The sequence below is a fragment of the Aulonocara sp. 'chitande type north' Nkhata Bay genome, linkage group LG12 (genome assembly GCF_057382095.1).
Source record: "Aulonocara sp. 'chitande type north' Nkhata Bay isolate Kocher_YH1m ecotype deep benthic linkage group LG12, A_spYH_male_GT1.1, whole genome shotgun sequence".
NCBI lineage: Eukaryota > Metazoa > Chordata > Actinopteri > Cichliformes > Cichlidae > Aulonocara > Aulonocara sp. 'chitande type north' Nkhata Bay.
Window position 1 is genome coordinate 28,946,720 of NC_141355.1, and position 14,411 is coordinate 28,961,130.

The 14,411-nt window shown below is 39.4% G+C and overlaps 1 protein-coding gene across 15 annotated transcripts in view; it reads left to right on the forward strand.

Moving 5' to 3' along the window:
- Positions 1 to 14,411, forward strand: part of gpat2 (glycerol-3-phosphate acyltransferase 2, mitochondrial) — a 176,625-nt gene that overhangs the window by 118,702 nt on the left and 43,512 nt on the right. For 10 of the 15 annotated variants that reach the window (XM_086314873.1, XM_086314872.1, XM_086314884.1 and 7 more), the window contains one exon: positions 11,644 to 11,750. The exons of 3 other annotated variants lie outside the window; for them this stretch is intronic. In XM_086314873.1, coding sequence (XP_086170999.1) covers positions 11,676 to 11,750 — 75 coding nt within the window. In that variant the 5' untranslated portion in view covers positions 11,644 to 11,675. Of the gene's footprint in view, positions 1 to 6,401; positions 6,457 to 7,452; positions 7,490 to 11,643; positions 11,751 to 14,411 lie in introns of those variants that run through there. 2 more of the 15 variants (XM_086314879.1, XM_086314880.1) reach the window with 2 other exon arrangements.

Here is a 14,411-nt window from a genome sequence, read left to right on the forward strand (position 1 = left end):
TGAAAATGTTGATGTCTGCTGCTGCGTATCCTACTACATGTTGCACAATTTGATTATCAACTGAAAACTGGATTTTTTTATTTTATTTGAAATCATCTGTGAGGGTTGATTTGATTGATGTGTAGAAGTCACACTGCTAAACAAAAGTAATTGGCTAAACGGTAGCAAATTAAAAATTTCAAGTTATTTTTGCTGTGCAGAATTTCCAATCAAGCTGCACTGATTGTTGTAAAGTTTAGTTCTCTTATTTGGAAAATGCAGAAGTTGCTAATGTACTTTTTTAAAAATAAAAATTATTTTTTTTAAAAGACCTCATCTATAGCGCTCAGTGAATCACACAAGATGAAAAGATTTCCATGCTGGCAAAAGACGGGTAATTGATTGACAAGTACAAGATAACAAATAATTGTGTGAAATTTTTTGAAAAGCTGCTGTTTGATACAGCACATTTAAAGCCTTTGTCACACATTTAGGAGCTGTCTTTGTATATGATAAGGGTGTGGACAAGCTAATCTTCCCATAAAAAGTGGATTATGTGGTTTTCTAAATTAATTTTGGGAGTAATTCTTGCACTAATATATTGTAAATTATACCACATGTTCGAATTCTGACTTAGATGAACAAATGTGAAAAAAGGTCATAACTAATCCAGCTGTAGTGCTATTAGTTACAGATACACAACTCTGATTAAACAGTTTTATTTGATTGATAGCTGTCAGAATGTTTCTGTAAAGATTACCTACATGCACTATATCATTAAAGTAGAGCTGGGCGATAGAACGATAACGATATGTATCGCGATATAACTTTTACTCGATAGAGAAATTAAGCTATCGCGATAGACCTCGCCGCTCTTGTCCTCAAAAAAAAAAAAAAAAAAAAAAAAAGGTCAGCCAATCCAAATTAAGTAGCGCAGAGCCGAACCAATCACAGCCGCAGCGTCACGTCGCGTGACTTGTTACGTACAGCACAAGTGCCAAGCCGCACGTGTGTTTGTTTGGGAAGCAGCCAGCGGGTAATGGAGCCAGCGCGTAATGGAGGAAATGAGTGTGCCGACTAGAAAAATCAACCGAGCGTGACCGAAGAGAAAACAGATGATGGTTCCAATGCCGGAGAGATTGTCAAACGGAAGAGCCATAGAAGTTCCGTAGTGTGAAGGTATTTCGGCTATTTCAAGTCTGACAAAAAACAGAGTAGCGTGCACTGTAAAACTGTAAATTGTGCCGAAAGCAAGTCTGGAAATACAATAAACTGGTGCATGCGTCACACTGTGCGCCACGTTATTGTTTCGGTGAAATGAATTTCTACAATACTGTTACTGTTAATTCTACTCTCTGCAGTGTTTAAATGCTTACATATACACACAGTTACTGTCCCTCCACACATACGACTCGGTTCTGCTTCTATGCCCCAGCTTTGTTTACTTTTTCCCACCGAGGCTTCTAGACTTCTGATTGGCCAACATTTCTGCACGGTTAGGAATCTAGCGCCACCTGCTGCTTTGGCATGTTCATAGCAGCGTTTTCCTTCATTTCTGCCTTTATGTGTGGACGGGATTATTTTTTAAAACGAAAACGGAAAATCTCCGTTTTCAAAAATACCCGTGTACGTGTGGACGTAGCCTCAGTCTCTGACTTGAAGCGCTAATTCGTCATTCGGCTTTTGTCAGACTAAAGTAACTGTTAAAACTGTTTGAAAAGCTAAGCTATACAACAAGGAGAGATTGAGAATTTCCTTTTAGTTCTCAGTTTATTTGATATTGACAAAAGTTAGTCAGTTTTGTCTGTTCTTCTGTAAAACAAACTAAGATTTATTTTTAGAATTAATACTTTGTTTCTAAGTGGAATTGACAATTTAGTCTGTTTTGTTTGTTCTATTTTGAAACTTAAACGCTTTAGCGGCTGCCTTTTGTGTAGTTTGCAATATTTGCCTTTATTTATCTGAAAAACTCATGTTCCTTAAGTACATCTACCCTGTTGAACTTATTATGGGAAATAAATATTTAAATAAAAACAAGCTGCTGATTCTTTCACATTTTACTTGTGAGCAACGGCACATTTAAATCTTACAAATATAGTTATTTGGCTTATATCGTGATAGATATCGTTATCGCCTGAAATGAAAAAAACATATCGTGATATGAAAAAATCTCATATCGCCCAGCTCTACATTAAAGTGAAAACAGTGTGGCTGTAGGTGGAAAGAGAGCACAGTGTAAAGTTATAGAATTCCTCTTGTTCTGGGAAATCGATGATGCTCTCTGGCTCCGTGACGCAGAGCTACTGATTCACAGATTGATTTTCTGTGTGTGTGCGCGCAGTGAAGCGGTGAGACAGCTCACACCTTCGATTGAATAGTTGTGTATATTTACCATATTACCATTCTTTTTTGGACAGCCTGGGTTTCTTGTAGACTGTAAATACAAGACTATCACAATGCTGTCCCAGCTGCGTAATCTATCTGCCTGCTCAGCAGAATCCCAGCTCCCTGGTGGTTTGTTGAAGAAGGCTCATACATGTCAAAGGCATGCGGGTAATGTTATCACTAAGTACATTATGCAGCACTGGATTTTTAAACTTGTGCTTTCCTTAATAAAACCTTGCTCAAATTGAATTTTCTTTATAATAGGAGGGCTCATTGTCTGTCTGCTGCAAACATTTGTCACAGTTATTATAGTCACATATTGTCTATAGATTATTTCACACCAAATACTGGAACAAAATAATTGGTCATTGTTGCGGGGGGGTCCATCCCATTCAAGACAGCATAACAATGAAACTATGCAGCAGTTTATGGGGTTTCTGTATGAAGGATTGTGGAATCGGGATTGTTATGGATAAAAGAAAGTATGACAAATATATTTGTTTCCAGAAAATTCCACAGTATTGGGATATTCAATCCACACTGAAGCCATGCTTGTATTTGTTTAAATGGAAAAAAAACACGTTAAGATATGTGTATATATATTGTACAGATATTTGCGTGTATATTTTACATAGCTTATCCATATTTTTTCCATGTCTTATTTCTTTAATATGCAGAACCCCTCTAGCACTATTTTTGAGACATGCAATGCATTTTTGTTGTGATATGCACGGTTTGGTTTATTGTCCAAATAATAGTTTGTCTGTCTTGACCATCGCATGCTAAGCTGTGTCCACACCAGATCACCATAGAAAGTGAATGAAATTTGGTGATTTCAAGCAGCTGCGGGCAAAACAATTTTTGGTGACGCAAGATAAGCTTGTGATTGCTCTGGTTTTAATCGATAACTACACTCAACCACTCAGGGAATATACATTTTTCCCTAGTTACTGGGGGTTGCCATAGATTGTTGGCCGGTATCTAAGCTTGTTGACAGTTTCTGTACCAATCAGTTTCACAGCAATTGCTAGCAGTCACTCAGCAGTCACGAGCCCCCAATTCATGTTTACCCCCCACACCCCCACCCCCAAGACCCAAGCAGCAACAGGAAACAAATCCTTTCTTTATAATGTGATTTATTTACAAAGTGGTAAGAAGTCAAGTCTAGGGACAACAAAACGGGCCAAAGCCAAAATAATAAACAAAACAAATCTAAACAAATCCCGCGCCCCTGACCTTACCAAAATAAAATAGTCTGACCTCTGTAACTAATTTAAAACAGGAGAAAACTGGTGATCAAAAGAAACCGCAGCTCACCCCTACCCACTCCACTTCCACAACTTTCAAAACGGCACTGCAGCCAGCGGCTGCCACAGGTATACTGCTGGGTTGTGAGGAGAGACGCGAGAGCCTCCCTCGCCGTGGCACTCCAGCCTCCTTTAATGGGCGGGTCCTCCAGCTGGAACCAGTCCCGTCGGGCTGTATATCCACGCACCAATCGGAGCAGGGCCCTGGCATAGCCGAATTAACATAAACAAATACATTAACTGCACAAAACAAACACATGAAATGCAAGTTCGTAACAATAGGAATGGGTAGTTGCCAACTCCTGTGTGGCACAGGGGCCTTAGCTGACTTAACATAAGGCAAATCTTTTAAAGTTGCAAGCTGTATGAAATTAGATACTTATACTGTTACCTTTTAGAAAAAGGTGTTGCTTCTGGAGTATTAATGACAGTTTCATAATATCCTAGCATCCTCAATGACCAGGGACTGGGAAATAAGCTGTCAGGCATTTGTTTCTGGAAGTTCTCTGTGATAACCCCAATTTTCAGTTATTAATCTGCAGCTCCGCTACAGTGTACAGTGATGCTTACTGATGAAAATCCTTAATATTTTCTTCTGGCTTGATGTGTAGTAGTTTCCACACATTTGCCTAACAAGCAAAACATCCCTGGTTCAGTTCTAGGAGGAGACGCAAATCCCTTGCAGGTTGAAACAAGGAGGGCGTCTGGTGTTAAATTCCCAAATCAAACATGTGAGGCTACCTGCTGTGGTGACCCCTTGTGAATAAGGGATCAGCTGAGAGTAGTTCTGCTCACTGACAAAAATCCCACTTTACATGCACTGGCAAAGCCTGCATCATAAATACTCTCGTGGCTCACTCTGCTCATGTCATTTATCAAACACACCCTCGCAATTTGGTAGTCAATTTAACCTGCAGACTTTCTCATCTCTGCCTCTGACACGTCAGTGCTGCTCTCCACCACCTGCATCCACCTGGAGGCTGAGAAGAGATATTTGTTTATTACTCTCCAGTTTTATACGTAACAAATTTGCATGGACTTCAGAGCCTGAAGCTGTATCCACACACATCGCACATCGCTTTGGTCACTAGTGGACATTTTAGGCTCTGGTTGCCTAGGTAACTCAAATGTATTTACTCATCTGTTGTATAACAATTACCTGTATCCTGTTCTTTAATTGGTAGCCACCTCAATCTCTCCCTCGAAATTGAGAAACCTTTATCCTGAGACCCACTTGCTTCATGTTGTCAGTGTTTTTTTTTTTATAATACTTAGTTGTTTGAAGCCCAGTCAGATTTCACAAATGGACATTTTGGTCTTTGTTTTGATCATTTCAGCCTGATTTATCGAACGGCTCTGGACAAATACACAACAAGCTTCTCAGTTTTTTGGTTTGTGAGGACTCTAGCCCATATGAGTGGTTTCATGAAGGAGTCACAATGGCAACATAATTTAATAACTACTCATGCCCACAAGCATTTTGGCTCATATTGATGCTGTTTTATTACATCGGCACTCTGTAACATCTCATTTTCACCAGTGAATCCCCAGTGTGATAGGGGCATAGATTCAACAAGGCATTCACAGCTTTTAGTCCATGTTGACATGACAGCATCACACAGTGCACATTTGTTTGCTGCACGTCCATAATGTGAATCTAACATTCTATCACATCCCTATGGTGCTTTATTGGACTGATATCTGATGACTGTGGAGGCAATTTGGGTAGAGTGAAGTCATTGTCATGTTCAAGAATCCAGTTTGGGAGGCTTTGAGCTTTGAGATATGGCTCGTTATCCTGCTTGAAGTGGCTATCAGAAAATGGGTACCATGTGGTCATAAAGGGATGGACATGATCAGCAACAATACTCAGATAAGCGGTGGGGTTTAAACTACGCTGAGTGGGTACCATGGGGCCCCCACATCACTACACTACCACTGACAGCCTGTTGATAGAAGGCAGGATTGATCCATGTTTTCATGTTTACACCAAACTCTGAGCCTACCATCCAAATGGTGCAGCCAAAATTGAGACTCATTAGTCAGACAACCAGGATGAAAAGCTGTGTCAATTTCCCGTTCCTAGCTGACTGGAGTGGTACCCAGTGTGGTCTTCTGCTGCTGTCGCTCATTTGGCTCAAAGTTCGACCTGTTGTACATTCAGAGATTCTCTTCTGCATAGCTTCGTTATAACAGGTTGTTGTTTAAGTTATTGTCTTCCTCCTTTCCATCCACTTCCACGCAGTCTGATTATTCTCTTCTGTAGGGATGGGTATCGAAACCCGGTTCTTGTTGAGAACCGGTTCCCACTGTTTCAATTCCTTGGAATTGTTTGCCATTTTTGCAAACGATTCCCTTATCGATTCCAGTCGCCCCGAATGACGTCACCACGTTGCGGAGCGTCATTTACCTGGCCGCAAACGCTCAAAAGTTTGATTATACTTTACGAGAACAACAGGGCAACTTGCAAAGTAGATATTTCATTAAGGGAGGAAACACTACGAATATGCAAAAGCATTTACTCACAAAACACACGATAACTTTAAATGAATGTCGTGTTTTTAATTCCGCTCCAGACTCGTGAATCTCAACCGAGCAGCGGCGGTAACGTTTGCACGTCCTCTCCCGTTAATGCGCCAGGTAAATAATCAACTAACAGTGCATATTATGTTAGCGCGATCTGCCTTATTACAAAACCTGCTATTACTGTGCATTTAGGTGACCATGATGAGAGAGACAGACAGAGTCTGGCTCAGATGCTGGCAGTTCTCGCTGCAGTCTACAGGTAGCGTCTCCTTTCAGGCCAGGATAGACAAATGTCACCGAGCAGTGACTAAGTTTGTGGTAAAAGGCTTGCACCCATTTGCCACAGCAGATGCCCCCGATTTTCAGTAAGTGAATGTGTTTAATTGTAGGCAGGGACATTACTGGATATTCTTGTGTAATTGCTACAGAATGATTTATGTTATACTTTGTTATTGCTACAGAAGAATATTGATTTTATTATTTTACATTTACAAATTTTTTTCCTGGGGACCCTGTGACACCCATTGAAGAGCCGTAGGCTGGATCTCTTAAGATCTCACTGCTGGGTTTGTAAGGCCATGTTACTCCTAAATTTTTATCTTGTTCAAAGAGAAGATATAAAACAAAGTTCTAAGCTAATCGAACTTAGTGTTCTCCTTTTTAAAAAATAAGAATTGATAAGAGAATCGATAAAGAATCGAATCGTTAAACAGAATCGAAAATGGAATCGGAATCGTGAAAATCTTATCAATACCCATCCCTACTCTTCTGACATCTTACATTGCCCAGAGAACTGCTGCTCACTGGATATTTTCTCTTTTTCAGACCATTCTCCATAAAGAGATGGTTGTGCAGGAAAATCCTAGTAGATCAGCTGCCTGTTCAGTGTAATTCAAATGACACCACTTCCAGGTATATGTTGCCGTTTTGACGCAAGCTTACAGTAATTCGTTGCTGTCTGAATTGTTCACATGGTGTGTTTACAACATAGTTATTTTTGTTTGCAGAAGGAAATCCTGGCTCTAAAGACTACCACTGACAGAAAAATATCCAAATGTGAAATGCTGCTATTTTCTGGGCGTTACCTTTGATATTTGATAGACAGGTTATTAGGCTAATTAGCTACCAGTGTCGGTTACAGCTGCAAAAGTGCGTCTTGATGACGTTAGTGTTCAGCATTACAAGGACTGTTGCAGGGTAGAGGGGCTTGTAAAGCTAATTTGTATGCTGTGGGGATTTCAGCTGTGACAGCATTCAAAACAAACACGGTAAACAAGTTTCTACTGCAAGAGGTGAGTTTTACAAATTCTGTGTTTGAGGTGATGCTGTAATTGTTACTTTTTAAGGTTATTGTTAGCTACTATAATCTTGTTGATTATTTAGCTATCAGTGAAATGCAATCCTTTTTTGCCATCAGTGCGGTGTTCAGCTAAATTCAGTATACGTAATGCGCTCTGACAGCATTCAGAGTAACCTTTCCATTTGTCAGATTAAGAGTGTTAATGTTGTCTTTGTGTATTTCAGTTTAAGTTCTTTAAGCTGTTCTGACAGAAACATGCAGTTCATTTCTGTGTGATTCCTCTGCTGCTTTGACATTGCCGTGGTTTAATAGAAAAATTTACAGTTTATCTTTTCAAGCTTTTGCAGAAAATCCAAATGATACCTGGATAGAGATTTAAGGAGAAACTCTTCCTGCGTCCCGCATGGACAGCAGTGTAGCTCATTGATTTCTGATACACAACAAGAGGGTCATGGGTTTTTACCCATCTAGGGCACACTTTCTTGTGTTTTTCCCTGGAGTTACAGTTTCTCTCATCATCTAAAATGATTTTTTGGTGCTGCCTATCTTAACCCTATCTGAAGAGTTTCATTTCAGAGTTGAATTGTTCTAGGAGGTGTGGAGGATGAATTTTAAACAAATGTATTCTGTTATCTTCTCTGTGTGCAGCTCCTTTACAGATAGATGAGCTGTTATTATTGTAATTATTGTAGCATATGTGTACGCTGCTTAAAAAATTAAAGGAACACTTTGAAATCATCAATCTCAATGTGAAAAAAGTCAGGCTCAATATCCATCTTGATATGGACTGAGTGAGGTGTTAGAAACTAGGATAACATATTCTTTGATGAAAGAACTAAATTGATAGACAACCAGAAAATCAAAGAGAGGAAAAAAAGACTTTTGCTAGAATTTCATTGCAGGAACTTAAAATGGTACTCAGTAGTTAGTGTGTTCCCTGTGTTTGAATGAATGCCTGACAATGTCGGGGCCTGCTCCTAATCAGACAACAGATGGGATATGGGATTTTCTACCTGATACTTAATGGCCTGGGTTCCAATTTCCAGCGTCGAGTTTGTGCGTCACTCCATGGATTTGCCTCCCCAAACCATCATTGATCCGCCATCAAACCGGTCATGCTGAGTGATGTTACACGCATTATAATGTTCTCCAGACATTTTCACGTCTGTCACATGTTGTGGTATTCTGGAATTCTACAGCAAATTCCAGTTGGGATTCACAATGCCAGACAGCAAGCACCGGATAGCTCCCTCAGGCCAACCTCAAGAAGTTTATTTTTGATTGTTTGGTCAAAGACATTCACACCAGTGGCCTGCTGAAGGTTCATTTTGTAGCTCTAGCAGTGCACAGCCACTCGGGGTGTGAGGAAGTTCTTTTTCAGTTTCTTAAATAGGACGTGCAAGAGAACATTTGAGGGGTTGCACCAAGGAGCAGTACATATAAAACAAATAAAGATTTTTATTTATTTATTTTTTAATACCGATGGGCCAACTGACCAGCTAATGTTTAATGTTCTCGGTCTGGTCAGCTTTGCGTATGTCTAATTATGCACCAGTCCATTTCATGCATCTGTGATGCATGCCCCACAGTGGCGCAGACAAAAATTCTGACAACCACACACTAACATGTTGTCAGCAAGGAAGCTCTTTGCTGTGAGTAAGTCCAAAGTAAACACTGAGAGGACCACCATGAAAATGTTTATAACAACAAATCTAATCAGAAAGTTAAATCACCCTCACTCAGCTGAACCTGAATTTTTTATAGAAACAAATAAAGGTTAAGTGGCTTAAGCTAGAGCCAGCAGCCTTGGTATGAGCAAAGAATCAAAAGCATTTATGAGGAAAATTAGGGAGATGAATGAAAAATGAGTAAAGGGTTGGTGTCCTATTGTCTCGTCACAAACATAAATAAAATAATCAAAATAACTGACATTTGTTTTGTTATCTAAATCTGTTGCACCTTCTTGTGTTTAGGTAGATAGAAAATGTCAAGTAAAGGTGGGCAACCTGTTTTCAGAGAATTATTTGTTCCTCCTTCCAGCAGCAAAATATACTATATTCAGTTGTTTATGTAAGAGGAGAAACCTGTAACTTACTAAGGTTTGGAGGAAATTGTAAAGTTTATTAATTTCATTTCATTAAAATATGAAAAAAATAATTAGCATTGAATAAAAGTTGATTTTGGTGTCATTTATAAATCTCGGAAAGAAAATTGGAAGCTGCAAAAATCAGTACTTTGCAATGTAGTTGACCGATGCCAATGGGTGCAACTCTAATTTGCAACTTTAAATCATGTAAAGCTACTCTAATAGTCCAAGAATAAAAAATATTTAGCAGGAAAAAAGCAATAACACCCCCTTTAAAGCCTCTGCTATTAACTCCTGGTTAACCCTACCCTAGACATGAATGCACCAGCTGACATCCCTTTGACTGCTGCTCTAAAATGATCCTCACTCTAATCTGTCCTGGCATCTTTTAATGGCTTTTGATTTTTAATCTTATTAATTCTTAATTATTTCTCATCATGGGCCCACTTAGGTCTGAGCTGTCACGTTGGCAAACTACAGCATATTAATTAAATACTATAATTGATCAGTTAAGTTTTAACGAGTGGAAGAGTCAAGCAAGAATAAATATGAGTGCTCTAAGGAGGTACCTGCGGCCCAGATCTCAATGTTGAAGTGAATGTTTTTACACGACTGCATTAATTTCTGTACTGTATGTTGACTGGTAAGATGGCACATAGAAAATTAAAATCTTGTTTGCAGTGTTACGTTGACCTGGCCTTGGCATACTGCTGTCTCTAGCTGTTTCCATGTGGTCTTGTATTCCCTTGAGTGGATTATATAACCCCATTAGAGACTTTGCTGTTTCTCTGCCTGTGTAATTTACAGTTTTACACTCTTTACTCCCATTTTGCTGCCTTGTCTCTTTCATCACCTGCCGCACCTGTGAAACACTACAGAGCCCTGGGAAGCTCTTATCAATGTCTGCCATTTCCCACAGGAGTTGGTAATGAATGTGGGAACTTGAGCCAGTTGAAATGGAGCGTCTTCCCATGGGGAGGGCTTAAGTTTTAATTAGCAAAGTTAATAGGGCAGAATGGGATCAACACAGTGAAAGACAGAGATGCAAAGGAAGAGTCTTTCATTGTGCCTAATGAGACTCCTGAATTGCGTTGATGTAGCCAAAGAAAAAGGTTTATTTGAAGGCAGCAGCACACGTCTTCACCCTTTTGTAGTAGAATCAAAAGCCTTATACAAACCAAAGGTAATCTCTCTCAGGATGGTGGCTTTTATGCTTGCGTAGCTCTCCCTTTGGAGAGTGTGAACTTGAATTAATCTGAATTAAATCTACCTTAATTTCAGATGATTACTCACTTGAGCTCCACCACAGCCAGTGCTATCAATTAGATAACCTGTTTAAGCTAGATTGTATTACACTGTGACCTATGTTGCCAACACTCATTACTACGGTTCAGAGTGGGCAAGGGACCAGCATCAGTTACATAAGAGCTGTTTTTCAGCTGATGGCTATGTTCCCTGCTTTTAATGATTTATAACCTACTAGTGAGCATTCGTGCAGCTTCACCTGTGTGTTGCTGAGCAAGGACAGCCTCGAGTTCTTCAACATCTCTAACCTCTTAATGGCAGTTCTGTCCTTGTTTGATTCCTACCTGCATATAGAAGTAAGCAGAAAACTTTTAAAGTGAAGTTTGCCACTAGAAGTCCAATAAGAGGAAGCAATAGGAGACCAATTCAGTGATACTAGCAGCAAGAGGCTGATATCCCTTAATTTGAAAAGAATGAAAGGCGTGTTGAAGAATTTGAGAGAATTTGTGATGGTGCAGGGCAAGAAAAGGGTTTGTTAGGTGGGTGAAATTGTAGCTAAGGGCATTGGGAGATACTATCAAGAAGGAAGCTGAGATTGTGTGTGGATGAGTGTTTGTTATCTTAAATCGCAAGGTGGAAGTCTTTCTCTGAGCCCTATGAAATGCCTTCAAATTATTCCAAAAAGCACTAAAAACATTTACATGTGATCGCAAGCATACATTACAGTATAATCCAACATAACGTCAGAATGCAGCATTTTTGACATGACTCCTCATACTCTTTTTTTCCTACCCAATCTCTCTCTGTTTTTTTAGGGTTGTGGTTGTAAATCAGCAGGGGCCTCACCATGGAGCAGGAGAAGAATGATGGGATAAACAAAGACACAGTCCTTCCACTTCCAATTCAGCAGAATAGACCCGCTGTAAGAACTGCCTGCATGTCTCTCTCCCACTGTCATCTCCCACTTACTCCACGGGCACTAATCTCAAAAGCTTTGTTCTTCACAATCACGAGAGAACATGCGTGGCCCCTTGTGTTTAATTCTGTTTGATGTGCCAAATCAGTGGATGTGATGCATCAGTGAGTCATACATGCCCGTCAACAAATGAATATAATTTTTAAAGGAATACTGACGTTATGGTAAATATGCCTATGTATTTCATTGCACCGAAATGAGGACGTCTATACTGTAGCATTTTCACATCTGACTTTGTGTGTTAGGTATTCAGCTCTAGGCGATTAGCGTAGATCGGCATAAAGACTGAGAGGAAGAGGAAATCATTAACAAGCATTCAAAAAGGATTTAAACTTCGTAGTATGTATTATCTGTACAGAGAAATTAAAAGCAGTGGTTTGAAAAGGATACATTTAGTCGCAGTATTTGCTACTAATTTGTTCCCTATAGATTTCCAGAAATGCAGATTTCTACAGGTGTCATTTTGAATGTTTTTAAGTCACAAAAAATATATATCTAATATAATCTATATTTGGTATGACCATATTTACTCTTCAACAAAGCCTGAACTTTCTTAGGCAAGCTCTCTTGTAATTTCTTCAAGTAGTCTTCAGGAATAATTCTCCGGGCTTCTCGAAGAACATCCAAAGCTCTTTTTTTGGATGCTGGCTGCCTTTTGTTCCTGTCTGTATAAAGATGATCGCACACTTCTTTAATAATGTCGAGATTTGGGCCTTGGAGAGGCCAATCCATGACTGATAGTTTGTGTTTTTCTATCTAGGTATGCTTTTACTGCATTGGCATTTTGTTTGGGATCATTGTCATATTAGAAAGAAAGAAAAGCTGTTGCCAATCAGAGTGGCAGGGTGAAATGTAAAATTATCTCAGAAAGTCAAGAGTTTTTCACAGTGCTCTGTCGTGCATCCTTTGACTTTGTGGATATGAATGTTGCTATTGAAATGAAAACAATACTTTTATAATATTTTTATAAGGTGTTTTTAGGATTCTGGGCGCATAAATGCTACAAATGGGTCATTTTAGCGCATTGGTTGGTGGTTGCCAGGCAACACAATGACGTCAAACTATCTGATCTTGATATAACCCTTCAGGGGCCTAAGATGTACCTGTGTGCCAGCTCCTAGCTGTGTAGGTGGACTTGGCGGGCCAACTCAGACAGATTTCATGTTGCATAGTAAGAGTTTGGGGTTTTCTGCTAAAGACGAAGTAAGCAAGCAGGACTGTTGCATAGCTCAAACAAATCATGAGTTTAGCTCTCCTCAAGTCTTACAGATCTTTTAAAATTTAAATTTTACAATTTTGACAACAAGTAATGAGCTGCCAAGGTGAACAGCAAAGGCGAGTCGGGCTCTTGGCGCTGAAATATCTCTATGGCTCTAAATCAGTAGTGTCCAACATCAGCCCGCCAAAGACGACAATCTGGCCCACTGAACAGCTACTGAAAACGCGACATAGCTTTTAGACTTTTAGCTGTATTTTTAAAAGCTGATAAAGCAGAATCTATGCAGGATACAGATGACCAGGGTTAGAATCTGTTCTGGTCTTGGATGCATTTTGCTGGCATGATTTTATTCCCTAAGAGCCCCTGAGAAAGTAAAGAAAATATTTTGGGATGATCAAATCAGTACTCACCTTAATCTAAAAAACTGTTGTGGAAGAGCAGAAGTTCTTTCAAGTTAGCATGCAGATCTAACCCAAAGTCACTGGAAAAATGCAGCTGCAGTTTTTGTTACACAGCGGAGTGACAGAAAATACTGAGCTGTTTCACACACTTTTTGCCTCATAAATATCTTTGTATAACTTCCTTAAATAGGTAAACAACAGTCTAATGTTTTCATTTTTGTGAGTTGATTTTTAAGTTTTCAGGATATAATAATGCACAACTAGAGAAAATTCCCTCTGATATGTAGAAGCCGAATAAACTTTTTTTTTTGCCCTCCTTATTGCGTGACTCTAACTGATGGTACATTGAAAGATTTTGTTTTGAAAGCATCACTACTTTAATTATTTCTATTCCCTGTCGAGTTTCCAAACACCACAGCTTATGAATGCAAAGCTTTGTGGCAGCTGAATAGCTCTGTGATCAGACTTCACAGCAGCATCTCAATGCACCACCAGGAGGGATTCATAGATCACCCCATGATTTTAAAACTCCATTAAAACTCACAAAAGTACAACAAAATTAAGTGACTCTAATCAAATCCAACGCACACGTGTTCCTTTTATGTAGCTTTTACTATATTGAGCAAGTTTCAAGGCCTTGAAACTTTCAGCAAAACTGAAATGAGCTAAAACTTTAAAGTGATGTCATGCCCAATAAGTCCACTCACATGCATTAAAAAACAAAATTCCTCACCAGGAAAGTGGTGATCACATAGCACAAGCCGTGCCAGCACAATGTAAAATCCCCTTCCTGTCTGGATCCGGGGCTTTCATTCATCTCTTGTTATGTACAACACTCTTAGCAGAAGAACAGAACTACAAAATAATAATCCAGGAAATTAATGACATATCATGGGCATCAGATCCAGATCGAAGCATTTCTACCTTCTCCTTGGAATGAGCAGACATAAGTGCGTAACTCTGGTCATCGAGCTGGGCCAGCTTATT